Consider the following 14451-nt stretch of genomic DNA (forward strand, 5'->3'; position numbering starts at 1 on the left):
ATTTATTTATTTATGGCTGTGTTGGGTCTTCGTTTCTGTGCGAGGGCTTTCTCTAGTTGCGGTGAGCGGGGACCACTCTTCATCGCGGTGCGCGGGCCTCTCACTATCGCGGCCTCTCTTGTTGTGGAGCACAGGCTCCAGACGCGCAGGCTCAGTCATTGTGGCTCACGGGCCTAGTTGCTCCGCGGCATGTGGGATCTTCCCAGACCAGGGCTCGAACCCGTGTCCCCTGCATTGGCAGGCAGATTCTCAACCACTGCGCCACCAGGGAAGCCCCTGTCCTGGTGTATTTAAATCTGTGCTATCTAATACTGCAGCCACCAGTCACGTGTGGCTATTTAAATTTAAATTAATTAAAATTAAATAAAATTAAAAGTCAGTCCCTCAGTTTCACTAGCCACATTTCAAGTACTCAGGAGGCACATGTGGCTAGTTAGTACAGTATTGGACAACGCAGATAAAGAATATTTCCATCGTTGCAGAGAGTTCTATTGAACAATGTCTAAGTGAAAGATCTTGAGAAATAAAATTTTTGATTGATTCTTTGATTTCTTCGATTTCTATGAGGAGTTCTTCATCCCTATATAATTTACTGGATTAGTACAGTGGTTCTAAGGTTTTAATGTACAAATGAATCATCTGTAGAGCTTGTTTAAAATGGAGATTTTTAGACCCCTCTCCCAAAGTCTGATTCATCACATTTGGAGTCATGACCAGAATCTGTACATATGACAAGTATCCTAAGGAATTCTGATACTGGTAGGTGGTTCAGAGACTACATTTTGAAAAATAGGAAGTTAGTGACAAACTTGGGAATTGCCAGTCTTTTGATTTTTTTTTTCCCCTTTTCATTCTTTTATTACTGACTTTCTTTTGTGTCCCCAGTAATTGGTTGTAAGCATCATGTGTATCCAACTTAAATTCTTGATTGGTAATAAGTAGCAAAAAGACAATTCATTTATTTACCATTTTATCTTTTAAATGTATGTCTTTTTTAATTTGGCTATGCCCTACAAAAAGTAAACAGAAATGGTTATTTCAATACTGTTCTGGTCTGTGTGGAGAGGTGATTCTGACAGAACACCTTTGACTACTCAAGAGTTGAGCACCCACAAGTCTTGAAATTATAAAGAATTATAAAGAAAATTTTCTTTTTTAAAAAGAAGAATAGGGAATTCCCTGGCGGTCCAGCGGTTAGGACACAGTGGTTTCACTGCTGTGGGCCCGGGTTCGATCCCTGGTCAGGGAACTAAGATCCTGCAAGCTGCACAGTGCGGCCAAAAAAAAAGGAAAGAAAGAAATATAACACATGATCTCCTCTCTGAAGGGTTAGGAAATGGAGAAATACATCCACAGAAATGACTTAAAGGGCACTTAGCAACAAGTCAATAATTAGAAAAATAATATAGTAGAAACTAAATCCTGACAGTACTCAAAGGAAAAGCATGATCTGACTTGATGGAAGATAATCTAGGTTACTTTCCTTTGTATGATTTAAGGATTTCTTATATAGGGACATGGCCTCTGCCCACTGGAATGGGCAATTTAAAAATGGGAAGGATCTCTGGTTTGGTCCTGTGGTATATTTGTGGGGTTTAGCAATAGGGCCAAGCCAAAAAAGGCATCTGGAAAACCAACTAAAGGAACTACTCAGAGTGCTTTGGATTTAGAACTTCTCTGGGTGACCCCATAGTCATAGAACTGTATTTGCTCACAGAAATGAAAGTGGGCAAGAAATGGGGTGAAGGAAATCCAGTTTATAAGAGGATCTGCCTTTAGGGAATTTAAATGCTGGTATTGGGGGGGGAAATAGTCAAGTTTCCAAAGAATAAAAGGTTTTCTTTTAAAATAGCCTCTTTCCCTTGGAAAAATTGCTTATTCGGCTTCTCTGATGAACAATGTTGAAGAAGCAATGTTAGAAAGACAAAAAAAAAAAAAAAAAGCTCAGTATGCTACCAATGTTTTTAAAAATAAAAAGCATTTTTACATATATCATCCAGAAGGTTTGCTTTTTTTTCCTTTTGTCTCGGTAGTTTGGTTAAATACTGTAATACCAGTAGCCACTACACCTCTTGTCCTACGAGTCAGATTTGTCTAGTTCTGTACTTAACTATTCTTTCAGTAAGGAAGGTAAACGTTTTCCCATCCTTTCTACAAGATGTAAATGTTCTTTTCAAAAAGACACTTTGGCTTAGTCCCTCAGGATTGCTGTAACAAAAATATCATAGACTAGGTGGCTTGTGAATAACAAACATTTATTTCTCACAGTTCTGGAGGCTGGGAAGTCCAAGATCATGGCACCAGATTCCGTATCTGGTAAGGACTAACTGGTTCATAGCCATATGGCTGGCTTTTCACGGTGTCCTCACATGGAGGAAGGGGTGAGGGAGCTCTTTTATAAAGGCACTAATCCCATTCTTGAAGGCTCATCCCATGAGGGTCAAGCCATTCTTGACCTAAGCACCTCCCAAAGGCCCTACCTCCTAATACCATCACCTTTCAGGGTTAAGATTTTAGCATATGAATGGGGTGCAAACATTCAGACCACAGAAGACAAAATGTTAGATTGAGGCTCAGTCTACCTACTTAGCCGGATCTCTGGACTCAAGAAAATAAAAATGATACTTTGTACTGCAGAGGACTTTCTCTTTCTTACCATTTATCTTTTTTACCCTATCTTCTTATCTCTACTTTGAAATACAGTGAAACCGACCTGAGATTGCTACTTGAGAGTAGCAATTATTTGAGAGTCTTCATCTCTCCTACTGGTATGTGAAACGCTGTCTATGTCTCTCCTCTCCTTTCCTCTGCCCTGTCCCTTTTTGCATGCAGCCAGGATCTTGTCAGTATGAGACAGAGAGGCTTTCACTTCCAGGACATCATCAATTCAGAGATGGTTCAGAATACAAGTTTCTTTCCCCTGGTGGCCAGTTGGGTGCAATGTGAAATAAGGGTAATGACATTTCCAAATCAGCCTTACGTAAAAATTAGCTGACATTCAAGAATTAAAACAGCCTTGGAAAATGTAAACTTACACATTAGGGCTAAGGTCTGTCGTTTAGTATTTTATGATTCTGTCTTTTTAAGGAACTTAACTGTCTTTCTGTTATACCCAGTCTATGCCAAAATTGCTTTTCTTTTTCTTTTTTTAAACTTCCTTCCAAAAGAACCAGTTTTGAATTGAAAACTAATGAATATTGAGTGGAAAATGCCGGTTGCAAGCCTTTTTCTAGGAAAATATTTTGCTGAAAGCTTTCTCTTTCTCCCTCTCTCTTCGAGGGCCCTAATCGTGACAGGTTGAAAGAGTGAAGACTTCCATAAGACATGGATAGATGCAAACATGTAGGGCGGTTGCGGCTAGCCCAGGACCACTCCATCCTGAACCCACAGAAGTGGTGCTGCCGGGAGTGCGCCACCACCGAGTCCGTGTGGGCTTGTCTCAAGTGCTCGCACGTGGCCTGCGGCCGCTACATCGAAGATCACGCCCTCAAACACTTCGAAAAGACTGGACACCCGCTAGCCATGGAGGTCCGGGATCTCTACGTGTTCTGCTACCTGTGCAAGGACTACGTGCTCAACGACAACCCGGAAGGGGACCTCAAGCTGCTGAGAAGCTCCCTCTTGGCGGTCAGGGGCCAGACGCAGGACCCGCCGCTGAGGCGCGGGCGGACGCTGCGGTCCATGGCCTCGGGCGAGGACGCCGTCCCGCCGCAGCGCGCTCCTCAGGGACAGCCGCAGATGCTCACGGCTCTGTGGTATCGGCGCCAGCGCCTGCTGGCCCGGACGCTGCGGCTCTGGTTCGAGAAGACCTCGCGGGGCCAGGCCAAGCTGGAGCAGCGGCGGCGGCAGGAGGCGCTGGAGCGCAAGAAGGAGGCAGCGCGGCAGCGGCGGCGCGAGGTGAAGCGGCGGTTGCTGGAGGAGCTGGCCAGTTCCCCTCCGCGCAAGAGCGCGCGCCTGCTGCTGCACGCGCCCCGCGCCGCCGCGCCGCGCGCACCCGCTGGGCCCCGCCCCGCGCCGCGCCGCGCGCCCGCCATGGCGCCGGGCGTCACGGGCCTGCGCAACCTGGGCAACACCTGCTACATGAACTCCATCCTCCAGGTGCTCAGCCACCTGCGCAAGTTCCGTGAGTGCTTCCTGAACCTCGACCCGTCCAAGACGGAGCAGCTGTTTCCCAGGGCCGCCAACGGCAAGGCCTCGCTCGCGGGCAGGCCGGCCGGCAGCTCGGCCACCGAACTGTCGCCCAGGAGCCACGGGGCCGAGGCCTGCGAGCTCGAGGGCCTCTGCTTGAATGGCGGGGCCTCTCTCAGCAGGAGCCTAGAACTCATCCAGAATAAGGAGCCCAGCTCGAAGCACATCTCCCTCTGCCACGAACTGCACACCCTCTTCCGCGTCATGTGGTCCGGGAAGTGGGCCCTGGTGTCGCCCTTCGCCATGCTTCACTCGGTGTGGAGCCTGATCCCCGCCTTCCGCGGCTACGACCAGCAGGACGCGCAGGAGTTTCTCTGCGAGTTGTTGCACAAAGTGCAGCAGGAACTCGAGTCCGAGGGCACCAAGCGCCGGATCCTCATCCCCTTCTCCCAGAGGAAGCTTACCAAACAGGTCTTAAAGGTGGTGAACACCATATTTCACGGGCAGCTACTCAGCCAGGTAGGTGTGTGCCCAGCCCACCCCCAGCTGCCCACCACACTGGAGCGGGGCTGGTGTAGTAGTTAGGCTTCCCGTGCGTATCACTCCCCCAGGCTGTTGGCCTAACTAGGGTAGCCGACATTTGCCGTAACTATGCATAGCTGAGGGCAGCCACTGTACCTTTTACTGTACTGTGCGACGGCCTTGTTGGTGAATTTGCCTCCTGTCTTAACAGGCAGAGTTTTAGTTTAACTTGCCATATCATTTCACTTTCAGTAAATGTCTTTAATCTTTAATGATGATACGAGTAATATAATATTCCCATTGTTCTAATCAAGTACCCATTGTTGACGTGCCATCCTTTGATCAGTTTTAGGAAATTGAAGAGTTTGCCTATAACCTTGGTTCCATAGTTGTTTGAAAGAGCACTCTACTTTCCAAGGCATTCTTTACATACAAGGGAGGGAGGTGGCTAGGAGGATGCCAAAGGGTAAGCAAGTCTCCCTCCTGTTCCCCATTACCTTTCATTTCCTTAGCCATCTAAGGACATGAGTGAAGACTCATAGATAAGGCTTTGTGAGAATATGCAGAAAGAATTTGTAGAGGCAAAGAGGTGGGCAACTTAAAGAGATTCAGGTGGCTTCCCTGGTGGCACAGCGGTTGAGAGTCTGCCTGCCAATGCAGGGGACACGGGTTCGAGCCCTGGTCTGGGAAGATCCCACATGCCGCGGAGCAACTGGGCCCGTGAGCCACAATTACTGAGCCTGCGCGTCTGGAGCTTGTGCTCCGCAACAAGAGAGGCCGCGATAGTGAGAGGCCCGCGCACTGTGATGAAGAGTGGCCCCCGCTTGCCACAACTAGAGAAAGCCCTCGCACAGAAACAGAGACCCAACACAGCCATAAATAAATAAAAACACACATTAAAAAAAAAAAAAAAGAGAAATTCAGGTAAAACCTCTACACTATGCTACTGAGGTTTTGTGTCCTGGTATTTAGGGTTTTAAAAGAATGATGAGTAGGATGGGAAGAGGAAGTTTATTTAGACTTTTGTTTTTCAGCATGTGAAAGGGGAGTGTTTCTCGGCACTTCCTCTACCCCCTGAGGGTCTGTAGGAAGAAAGGTGCATCTGGGAAGGTTACAGCGGGGGAAGAGGTCTAATCACAAGGTACTTTGAGGCTCTTGGAACACAGGGATCAGTGTAGGGATGCTGCAAGAAACAAGGGCAAAAAGAGAGGCAAGTTGGACTGGATGGAAGGAGCAAAGTCTGGAGAGAACAAGAGTATGAGGATGAGAGAAGCAGACAGGAATCTGCAAATTCTCCATCTCAGATTGATGATGCCTTGACTCCACGGTAACTTTCATCTGTAATACTGCAGCATTGAATGGCAAAGCATGCTTTATGAGAGAAGAGAGAAAGGGGTAGGTAGTAATAACTGTGCTGTGTGGTTTTCCAGTTCCAGCTAGCGTCATGGTTAGAGATACATACCAGAAGTAATATGCTCTAATTCTGTTAAAGTTATGTTTATTATTTTAATATTGCAGTTAAATGTTTTTGGAAAACTATACACTTAGTTTTGGTTGTTATGTGCTAGCAAAAATGTATGTGGGAAGCATGGAAGTTATATAACCTGTAAACCAATCTTTTCATTCTAGGTCACATGTGTATCATGCAATTACAAATCCAATACCATCGAGCCCTTTTGGGATCTGTCCCTGGAATTCCCTGAACGCTATCACTGCATAGAAAAGGGGTTTATCCCTTTGAATCAGACTCAGTGCCTGCTCACTGAGATGCTGGCCAAGTTCACAGAGACAGAGGCCCTGGAAGGGAGAATCTACGCTTGTGACCAATGTAACAGTGAGTGCTGGGGGGAGGGGTAGGTGTGTGTAACTGGAATATCAGTTTAAGGTGTTTCATTTGCCACTTTAGTCAAAAGTAACACTGTAATATTGAGTGGTTTTAAAGCATCTTTTAAAGATTTTTTTTCTCCTATTTTCCTGAAAACAAGCATATGGACATTATATGTTAAAAAGCAAAACAAAACCTAGGAGTTGGGCCTCCTTTGACTCCTGCTGTGATTGACATTAGTTATCTTGGGAGGCATTTGAAAGTATGGATCCTGAAATGGGGACTCCAAGAATGTGAGTACTTAGCTTCATAGTGTACAGGGGTCCTGCTTAAATTCATGAATACAGAGTCTGACAGTTCTTATTTAAAGTTCAGGTGGCATAGCCTGTTTGAGGGCTATGGTATCAGAAAAGTGTGCTTTTGTCCTGAATTTGTAGATTTAAAGTACAATGAAACCAAGAAAGGAAGTTGTATGGTGCATTGCTGTATGGCAGCTTCATAGTTATTTTCACATGCCTGAAAGGTTCACATCTCAGAAGGGTCATAAGGAAGTATTTCTCTGTCATGGCTTTAATTGTAAAGTGGAATTTTTTCCATATGGCTCTGTGAGTATCTTATGCACCCCCCATCCCCACCCCCATGTCTTACCTCACTAACACTTACTGCTTTTGCTAACCCAGCATGTACAGAGGAAATGGAGAGCAAATACTTGGAAGCTGATGTTTGGGTTTTTGGCATATAGAGATTTGGAAACTAAGATGAATGGATTGTGTAGAGATCTGAAATCAATTTGCAGCCATACTGTAGTCTGGACTACAAGTTTTGGGAACAATAATTTTACGGTAGCCCTTTTAATACTTCTGCACATGGTTTTTTAAAGTAGTACATCGTGGGAAACCTGTTCTCTGTGAAGAATCAGGATAAAAATCAAGTCGTACCTGCTATCATTTTGCCATTTTAAAACAAAATTTGAAGTGCTGTATTTGGTTAACCATAAACTCACCTATCCTGTTCCATATTGAGATATAAAGGCAGTGACTTAAATTATCTTATTAGAACATTGTTTTTTCTTTTTAAAATAGTGATTCATAAAGTTTTATACTTGTAAGGAACAGAAGGATGTTAACAGCCTTAACTCTATCATTCTTGGACTTGATAGATTAGGCAAGAAATACTTTTTTTTTAATTTTTGCAAGAAAGGATTGTTTTTCTGGTTGCCATATGTGCCCATTTTTCAGTATTTCTATAGACAGGTTCAAATAGCAGGAAAGGAAAGCTATGGTGAAGGGATGAGATGCATTGATCTGTTGCTTGTGAAAGTTTCAAACCTATCAGTCTTCCACCTTTCTGTGTGGCCAGCTTAATCAAATGGGAGACAGAACTGATCAATCTCAGCTGAATCAGTAGTATCTTTTTCTTTGTGAATTGCATTTTAGGGAAACAAAGCCATATTCTATTATTGTCTTCATCTTAGCTCACTTACTCCCTCTGCTGAGAGTAGCAGTCACTGCCAAGATTCCCAGGCAGAGCTGCAGTAATTTTCAAAAATCTGCTGGTGAACAGGAATGGAAAATAAGGCCAGGCCCCTCTTTGAATTCTCTTTCCGCTCATGCTCTCACATACCATGACTACCAGCCCTAGTAAAAGCTGCAGTCTATTATGAGAAGCAACAGCTACACATCCTATTGTCACAGAAAGCTCCTTGATATGTCATCTGGCTGTGACTTGCTACCTTTCACGAGTGGTACAGACAGGACTTCGAAATCAGATGCCAAGCTCTTCAGACACTGAGACCATGATTTCAACAGCTCAAAGACAATTAGCAGGCACCACAGTGGACCACTAATTTTATATTCCCATCCATTCACCGATTTAATTAATATAATAACAGAGCAGTCATCAGTAAATGGTTATAGAGAAGGCTTCTGATGGAAATTAAGAGAACTTCATTTCCACTGTTTACTTGTGGTAATTTAGAAATGCATTTCACCCACAATTCAGTATCTTTAGAAACAAAATTGGAGTCTCAAGCACTGGTTCTGCTTTGGACTGGGTGTATTTGGCCAGCCTGTCAGCCTTGTCCTGCATGTCTAGCAGTGTGCTGTTACCAAGAAACATGTTTCAGAAAATAGGTACGGCATAAAAATGTAAAACCAGGGACTTCCCTGGTGGTCCAGTGGGTAAGACTCCATGCTCCCAATGCAGGGGGCCCAGGTTCGATCCCTGGTCAGGGAACTAGATCCCACATGTATGCCACAACTAAGACCCAGTGCAGCCAAATAAATAAATAAATATTTTAAAAAATATATATATATATAAAACCAGCAAAGTTTCTTTTCTAAATATTTGTATAGGCCACAAGCAATTCACATGGGGAAAAAGTCTGTTTAAACACGCTGTCCTTTAGTAATTCTGTGTCCTCTTACCTTTTCCCTAAGCCTGAAATATATGCATTATCCCCCATTTCACAGGAAAGGAAACTGAGATTCCTTTCAGACAGTGGGAAGGACAAAAGATGCACCTTACAACTGAGTCAGCCTTCTTTAAGCAGCCATCCCAAGAGTGCCACACAATCACTCCTTTCATCTCAACCAGAACTTCCATGGCCACTCCATGCAGGCATGCGAGGCTGGGAAATGCAGTCTTAGAGAGGGTCACATTGCTCCCCCAAATATAATTGAGGTTTAATACTGAGAAATAAGGAGAATGCATATCAAGTGGCAAGTCACTGTCTCTGCCATAGCTCAGAAAGAATGAGTCTCCTCACAATCTATGTCTTATGCCTTCCCAAACCATATAGGCAAACGACGAAAATCCAATCCAAAACCCCTTGTTCTGAGTGAAGCTAGAAAGCAGTTAATGATCTACAGACTACCTCAGGTCCTCCGGCTGCACCTTAAAAGATTCAGGTGAGCTTGCTCTGGGGCGTCCCAGGTGGCTGTGAGCTGTGGGAATAGCTACTTCAAAGGCTTTGGCGAAGGCAAATGTCTTCTTCGGTGTTGGGAGGAGAAGCCTGTTCCCTAGAGGCCTCACGCTTTCCATGGAGTGTATGGTTCGTGCCCAGTGAACCAAGCTGATGTCGGGGGCCAGGACTGGGCTTCTGCTCTCATGGTCCTATTTAATCAGCTAGCCTGCACTTGGGTGTCTGTGCTTGAACATTTTCTAGCCTCGCTTGGGCTTTTATAGATTCATCTTCAGAATAAAGTGTGAGATAATCTGTGAAAAGGAGGGCAGGAGGTAAAGTACAAAAAGAGTATTGTCTGAACTGCTTGTTCGGGGATTTCTAGTTTCAGAGAACATGCAATATTCACAGGAAATATATGTGAACATTGATTACCACTGTCTTGTGAAAGAAAACCAAATCCAGAAGGTTAAATTTTCTCCGTTCCCTGTTTTACCTACCTCTACCTCTGATCACACATGCCATTTCTTACTAGTAAGAAGTTTATATCCATGTTCTAGGTGGTCTGGCCGTAATCACCGAGAGAAGATTGGGGTCCATGTCGTCTTTGACCAGGTATTAACCATGGAACCTTACTGCTGCAGGGACATGCTCTCCTCTCTTGACAAAGAGACCTTTGCCTATGATCTCTCCGCAGTGGTCATGCATCACGGGAAAGGGTTTGGCTCAGGACACTACACAGCCTATTGCTACAACACAGAGGGAGGTGCGTGCGCTTTACTCTGTGGGGTGGGGGACACAAAAAAGGGTTGGTTTGTCCACATTTCATTCCTTTTATTTAATCTATAGGGGGATATTACATACATTAAAATCCAGTGGAAAGAATTACGAAAGATGGATTCAAATTTTAGATATATCACTAAGTAACAACATTTCATTGTTCTAAGAATTGACAGGAACTAACATGTAAAAGTGCTGAGCACGGTGTCTAGTATGTAATGGTCAGTTAATGCTAGAGGTTATTGTTGTTATTAATACTTCTGCTGTAGACTTCAGTTTCATTCTTGGTTTTGCAGAGACAATATGACCTATCTAACTTCATGGAATCTCACTAGCCTCAGCTCATAATAAAGCTGAGGACACTTACTGAGCACTTACTACAAGGGCCCTTCCCAAGGAGCTTTCAGTCCTTGCCCTCAGAGCAGAGCCTCCCAGCTACTGCGCTGAGGCAGGTGGACTGCAGATGTGTTTTCAGTAGTGTACCCATCCTGAACCCCTCAGCCCTTGGGGTGGCCAGAGTGAGCCTGTAAAAAATAACTTTTTATTCCTTCTAAGTTTTCCTTTATCACTTCTCTCTATTTACACTTCCCCTCTCCTCCTCCTCTTCCCATCTCTTAGCCCCCCATCTCCTGTCTTTGTAGAAAACCCTAATGGGCAGTGAAGAAGCCTGAATGAAATGAAATGAGGACAAAAATTATAGTCGGTCGATACTACAAGCAGTATTGTGGTGGGGTTTGTGGGGTTAAAACCAGTGGTTTCAGGGAAGTCTGTTGGTTTCATTTACTTTTCTCTTCCTCCACCAACAATCAAGGGTTGGATCTATTCAGAACTCCTCTGTCCCTTTCCTCATCTCCTCGTTTGCCTGGTGACTGAAATGTAAGTTGGGTAGTCATTTTCTCTCTTTCTTTCATTTGGTTTCCTAGGTTTTTGGGTCCACTGCAATGACTCAAAGCTGAATGTATGCAGTGTCGAGGAAGTGTGCAAAACTCAAGCCTACATCCTTTTTTACACTCAAAGAACAGTTCAGGGCAATGCAAGAATCTCAGAAACCCAACTCCAAACTCAGGTGCAGTCCAGCAACAACGATGAGGGCAGACCACGGACCTTCCCCTGAATGGGAGGCACGTATCAAAGACTGGCTTGCTTTTAAACTATTGGTTTCTATACATCTTTCCTCGTATAGGAAATAAGGTTTACTGCAGGAACAGATTACTAGGTTTGCCTCACTGGGTCTAGAGCAGAAGATGCCAGGTGACTCATGTGCTATCATAAAATTTGTAGCAACTTTCTTTTAAATGGGTTTAGAAATTCCCTCCTTCGTTAAAACAAATCAAAAGGAGTAACTTCTATGAAGACTCTTTCATCAGTTGCTTCTGAATATAGAGGGATCTGGGTGGAGGAAAGAGGGAGTAAATTGGTCATATCCAGCCATGTTCTTGCTATTACATGATTCCCCTGCTAATCAGGACTCCTTGCAGCACCAGAAGAACCCTCCTGATGTGAGCAGCCCTCGACAGAGCACGCAAGGAGGGGCCCTGGGCTGGCAGCTTGCTGGATAGGATTGGTTCCAAGGCAGGAGGTGAAGTCTAAGGATTTTTTCCTACAAAGGAAGTAGCCCTCAAGGGTTGAAAGTCTGCAGACTTCCTTTTTTAGGGGATAGCAGTTGAAGAGTGGAATGAGATGCATGGAGGAAATTTCTCCATGTGAAATGGGAGGTTTTTCATGTGTCATACTCTCCCTGGCTGCTGCTGTCATTTAATCATACCACATCTTCTGAGATGGCATGAACATCCCTTCATTCTAAAGAAGGAGCAGTTCACATGGGGAAGCAAGAAACTGGTACATGACATGTTCTTTGTGGTACACTGAGCCTAAGGGCACTCCTGGCTACCTAGTTCTGTAGCAAATCCCTGGTTCAGGTCTAGGGCAAGCACGTAGTTTGGTTTAATTTGGTCTTTGGGTCAGTTGTCTGAGGCCTTCTCAGAACTCAGTTAGGGGGTGGGGGTGGGGGGATAGCCAGTGGTCCAGGGCTTATCTAAATGCCTGTCACCCACTTCACCTTGGTGCAGCATGCAGCTTTTTTTAATCTGCAGCTTATTTCCTGTTCACAAGATGTGGGAGCTTTTGCTTTTCTAAGGCTTAGGAATCCTCCTCCTGTATGTCTGAACAGTTTATTGTTGACAGCCCTGGCCTGTTTCCTCCAAAATCTGCTAATCCCTACTGTTTCTTTACCCACCCACACTCAATCCATCAGAGAAAAAAGCAAGAGTGCCCCGTCCTTAACTCCAGTGCTAGTAAAATACATCTTTCTTTTTTAAACTGGGTCAGTTTCTAAGTGGCATGAAATTGCCCAGATAGAAACCCTCTGCCCTGTCAGGCGCCACTGAATTTCCCTTTTCGGTCCTCCGCTTAGACTCGCTCGTAAAAGTGAGCGCAAACCGTAACTCCCACTGTGGGAGTGCTGCAGCCCGCCTCTGCCTGTCGCTCTGAATGCTCGTCTTTTGACTGAGTTTGTCATGTTAACATTTCAATTCAGGTAGAAGTACAGCTGCCACCTGAAGAGGATAGATGTGAAGGGAGTTTGGGGAGGGATGGGAAGTTGGGAAAAGAAAGGCTGAAGAATGAGAGCCAAAGGTTTAGCGATGTTGAGGAACCACATTTCCCGAGCAGATCTGTAGCATTTGCTGTTGACCTCTTTTGAGATGAATTCTCCCATAGGACCTGCCAGACAGCACTGAGACTTGGAGGAAATCAGACAGAAAATGGCTCACCCTGATAAGGAAGAGGAGTGACTATATTTTAAATTAAACTTGCTTTTTCCAACACTGTGAGGTTTCTGTAATATTTAGCTTTTATTTGGAAGCGATAGCGTATGGCATTTTTTATGCTATTTGGTTTGTATTGTCTACTGCAGGCTTCTTTGTACAAGCTTGGCCCGGGCTTACCCTCACCTGGACACTGTTTTAAAGTGTCACAGCTGCCCATGCTGTCAGAGGCTCTGACGTGAGGCTGTATCCCCTAGATCCACATTTTTAAGTTGGCATGATTGGTGATGACTTTTTGTGGCAAGAGAAAAGCGCATTAACTCAAAAAAACCCAAGGAGAGTAAAAAGGGAAGGAAAATATAAATTGTGCCTCATCTTTCATTGAATGCTATATTTATTATTCTAGAAAAAGAGAACTTACAAATGGAGAAGTACTAATAGAGCATCTACTTCATCCCTCAGGCTGTCCAGGGGAAAACAAGAAAAACAAACATCTAATAGAAAATTAAAAGATCTTCAAATTTAATTCTTAAAAATAGTTTTATACCAAGTATTAAGGATTATTAAGCAAAGGACTTTGTAAAATAAGTGCTTAACTTAGCTGAGCACACATTGTATCAAATTAACAAAATCATTTAAAATGAGTTGGAATAGAAACCAATACCAGAGTCCTCAGTGAGCTGCACACACTTGAAGGTGCCCCTGCAGTGAGACACCTCAGGTACCCAGAGGCAGCAGCACTAGACGCTGTTGAGAAGTTAGTATTTATGGAGATTTTAATTAAAGAAAAGAGTTTCCTGCTGCATAAGGCAATGGCTGTTGTGAGGGAAATGTCCCTTTGCCTTTAATTTATTACATACTGGAAGTAGATGAATTTCTTAGTTGCATCTCACTTTAAGTCGAAACATTGTAAGGAGAAGAAAATAAGAACCGGGTAGAAGTTGACTAGATGCTGCCAAATCAAACCCAAGATCTCCTAACTGAACCTTACGAGCCTGCTTCTTTCCCAGACAAGTAGTTGGAGTCCCTTTCTAGGAACCCTTTGTAGTTGGCTGGTGTGTTTACTTTCTGCTGTAGCCAGCCAAGATGAATGCACCCTGGCCCCTCAAAAAGGATTTTACCTCAGTCTAGCTTGACCCTCATACTTGTGGTTGCCTCTGACAGCATCCATGCTAGTGTTTTTTTTTTTTTTTAAAAAAAAAAAAAAAAAAGATTAGGAATGCCCTCAATGGCCAGGAACTGAAGCTCTTAATTAAAGGTGGGCAGACCTCTTGCTTGCTTTCATCCAGTCCCTCTCAGGCTGATGGGGGCAGTGCCACACTGTAAAGAATTTCCAGATGTCTCTTACAATGTCATGAATAAAATTGGAAACTACAGAAGTGTTAATGTGTCCTATGGACTCAATAGCAGAGTTTATTTTTGTTTTTAATGGCAAGGCTTCTAGAGTCAGTGATTGTATGAGTTCCCTGCTCAGGCTATGCTTACAGTTCCATCAAAGTGCAAGAACTAATGAGGTGGGTTGGCTGGAA

The 14451-nt window shown here is 44.2% G+C and overlaps 1 protein-coding gene and 1 non-coding gene across 2 annotated transcripts; both read left to right on the forward strand.

Moving 5' to 3' along the window:
- The first annotated feature begins 3306 nt into the window (after positions 1–3306).
- On the forward strand, positions 3307–14147 carry USP49 (ubiquitin specific peptidase 49). The gene is made up of 5 exons (XM_036867686.1): positions 3307–4647; positions 6280–6484; positions 9276–9384; positions 9938–10143; positions 11081–14147. The coding sequence occupies exons 1-5, from the start codon at positions 3325–3327 to the stop codon at positions 11269–11271; spliced, it is 2034 nt and encodes a 677-aa protein (XP_036723581.1). The 5' UTR covers positions 3307–3324; the 3' UTR covers positions 11272–14147.
- TRNAW-CCA lies at positions 8638–8710 on the forward strand. The gene has a single exon. It is a non-coding gene; the product is annotated as a tRNA-Trp (tRNA).
- Positions 14148–14451: the final 304 nt, after the last annotated feature.

This window comes from Balaenoptera musculus, chromosome 11, assembly GCF_009873245.2.
Source record: "Balaenoptera musculus isolate JJ_BM4_2016_0621 chromosome 11, mBalMus1.pri.v3, whole genome shotgun sequence".
Lineage (NCBI taxonomy): Eukaryota > Metazoa > Chordata > Mammalia > Artiodactyla > Balaenopteridae > Balaenoptera > Balaenoptera musculus.

What these genes read in the sequence shown, in the direction of transcription:
- USP49 (XM_036867686.1), top strand. Translation starts at nt 3,325, where the DNA reads ATGGATAGATGCAAACATGTAGGGCGGTTGCGGCTAGCCCAGGACCAC. An exon ending in ACGGGCAGCTACTCAGCCAG is followed by an intron (nt 4,648 to 6,279) that starts GTAGGTGTGTGC and finishes TTTTCATTCTAG; the next exon opens with GTCACATGTGTATCATGCAA. An exon ending in TTGCTACAACACAGAGGGAG is followed by an intron (nt 10,144 to 11,080) that starts GTGCGTGCGCTT and finishes TTGGTTTCCTAG; the next exon opens with GTTTTTGGGTCCACTGCAAT.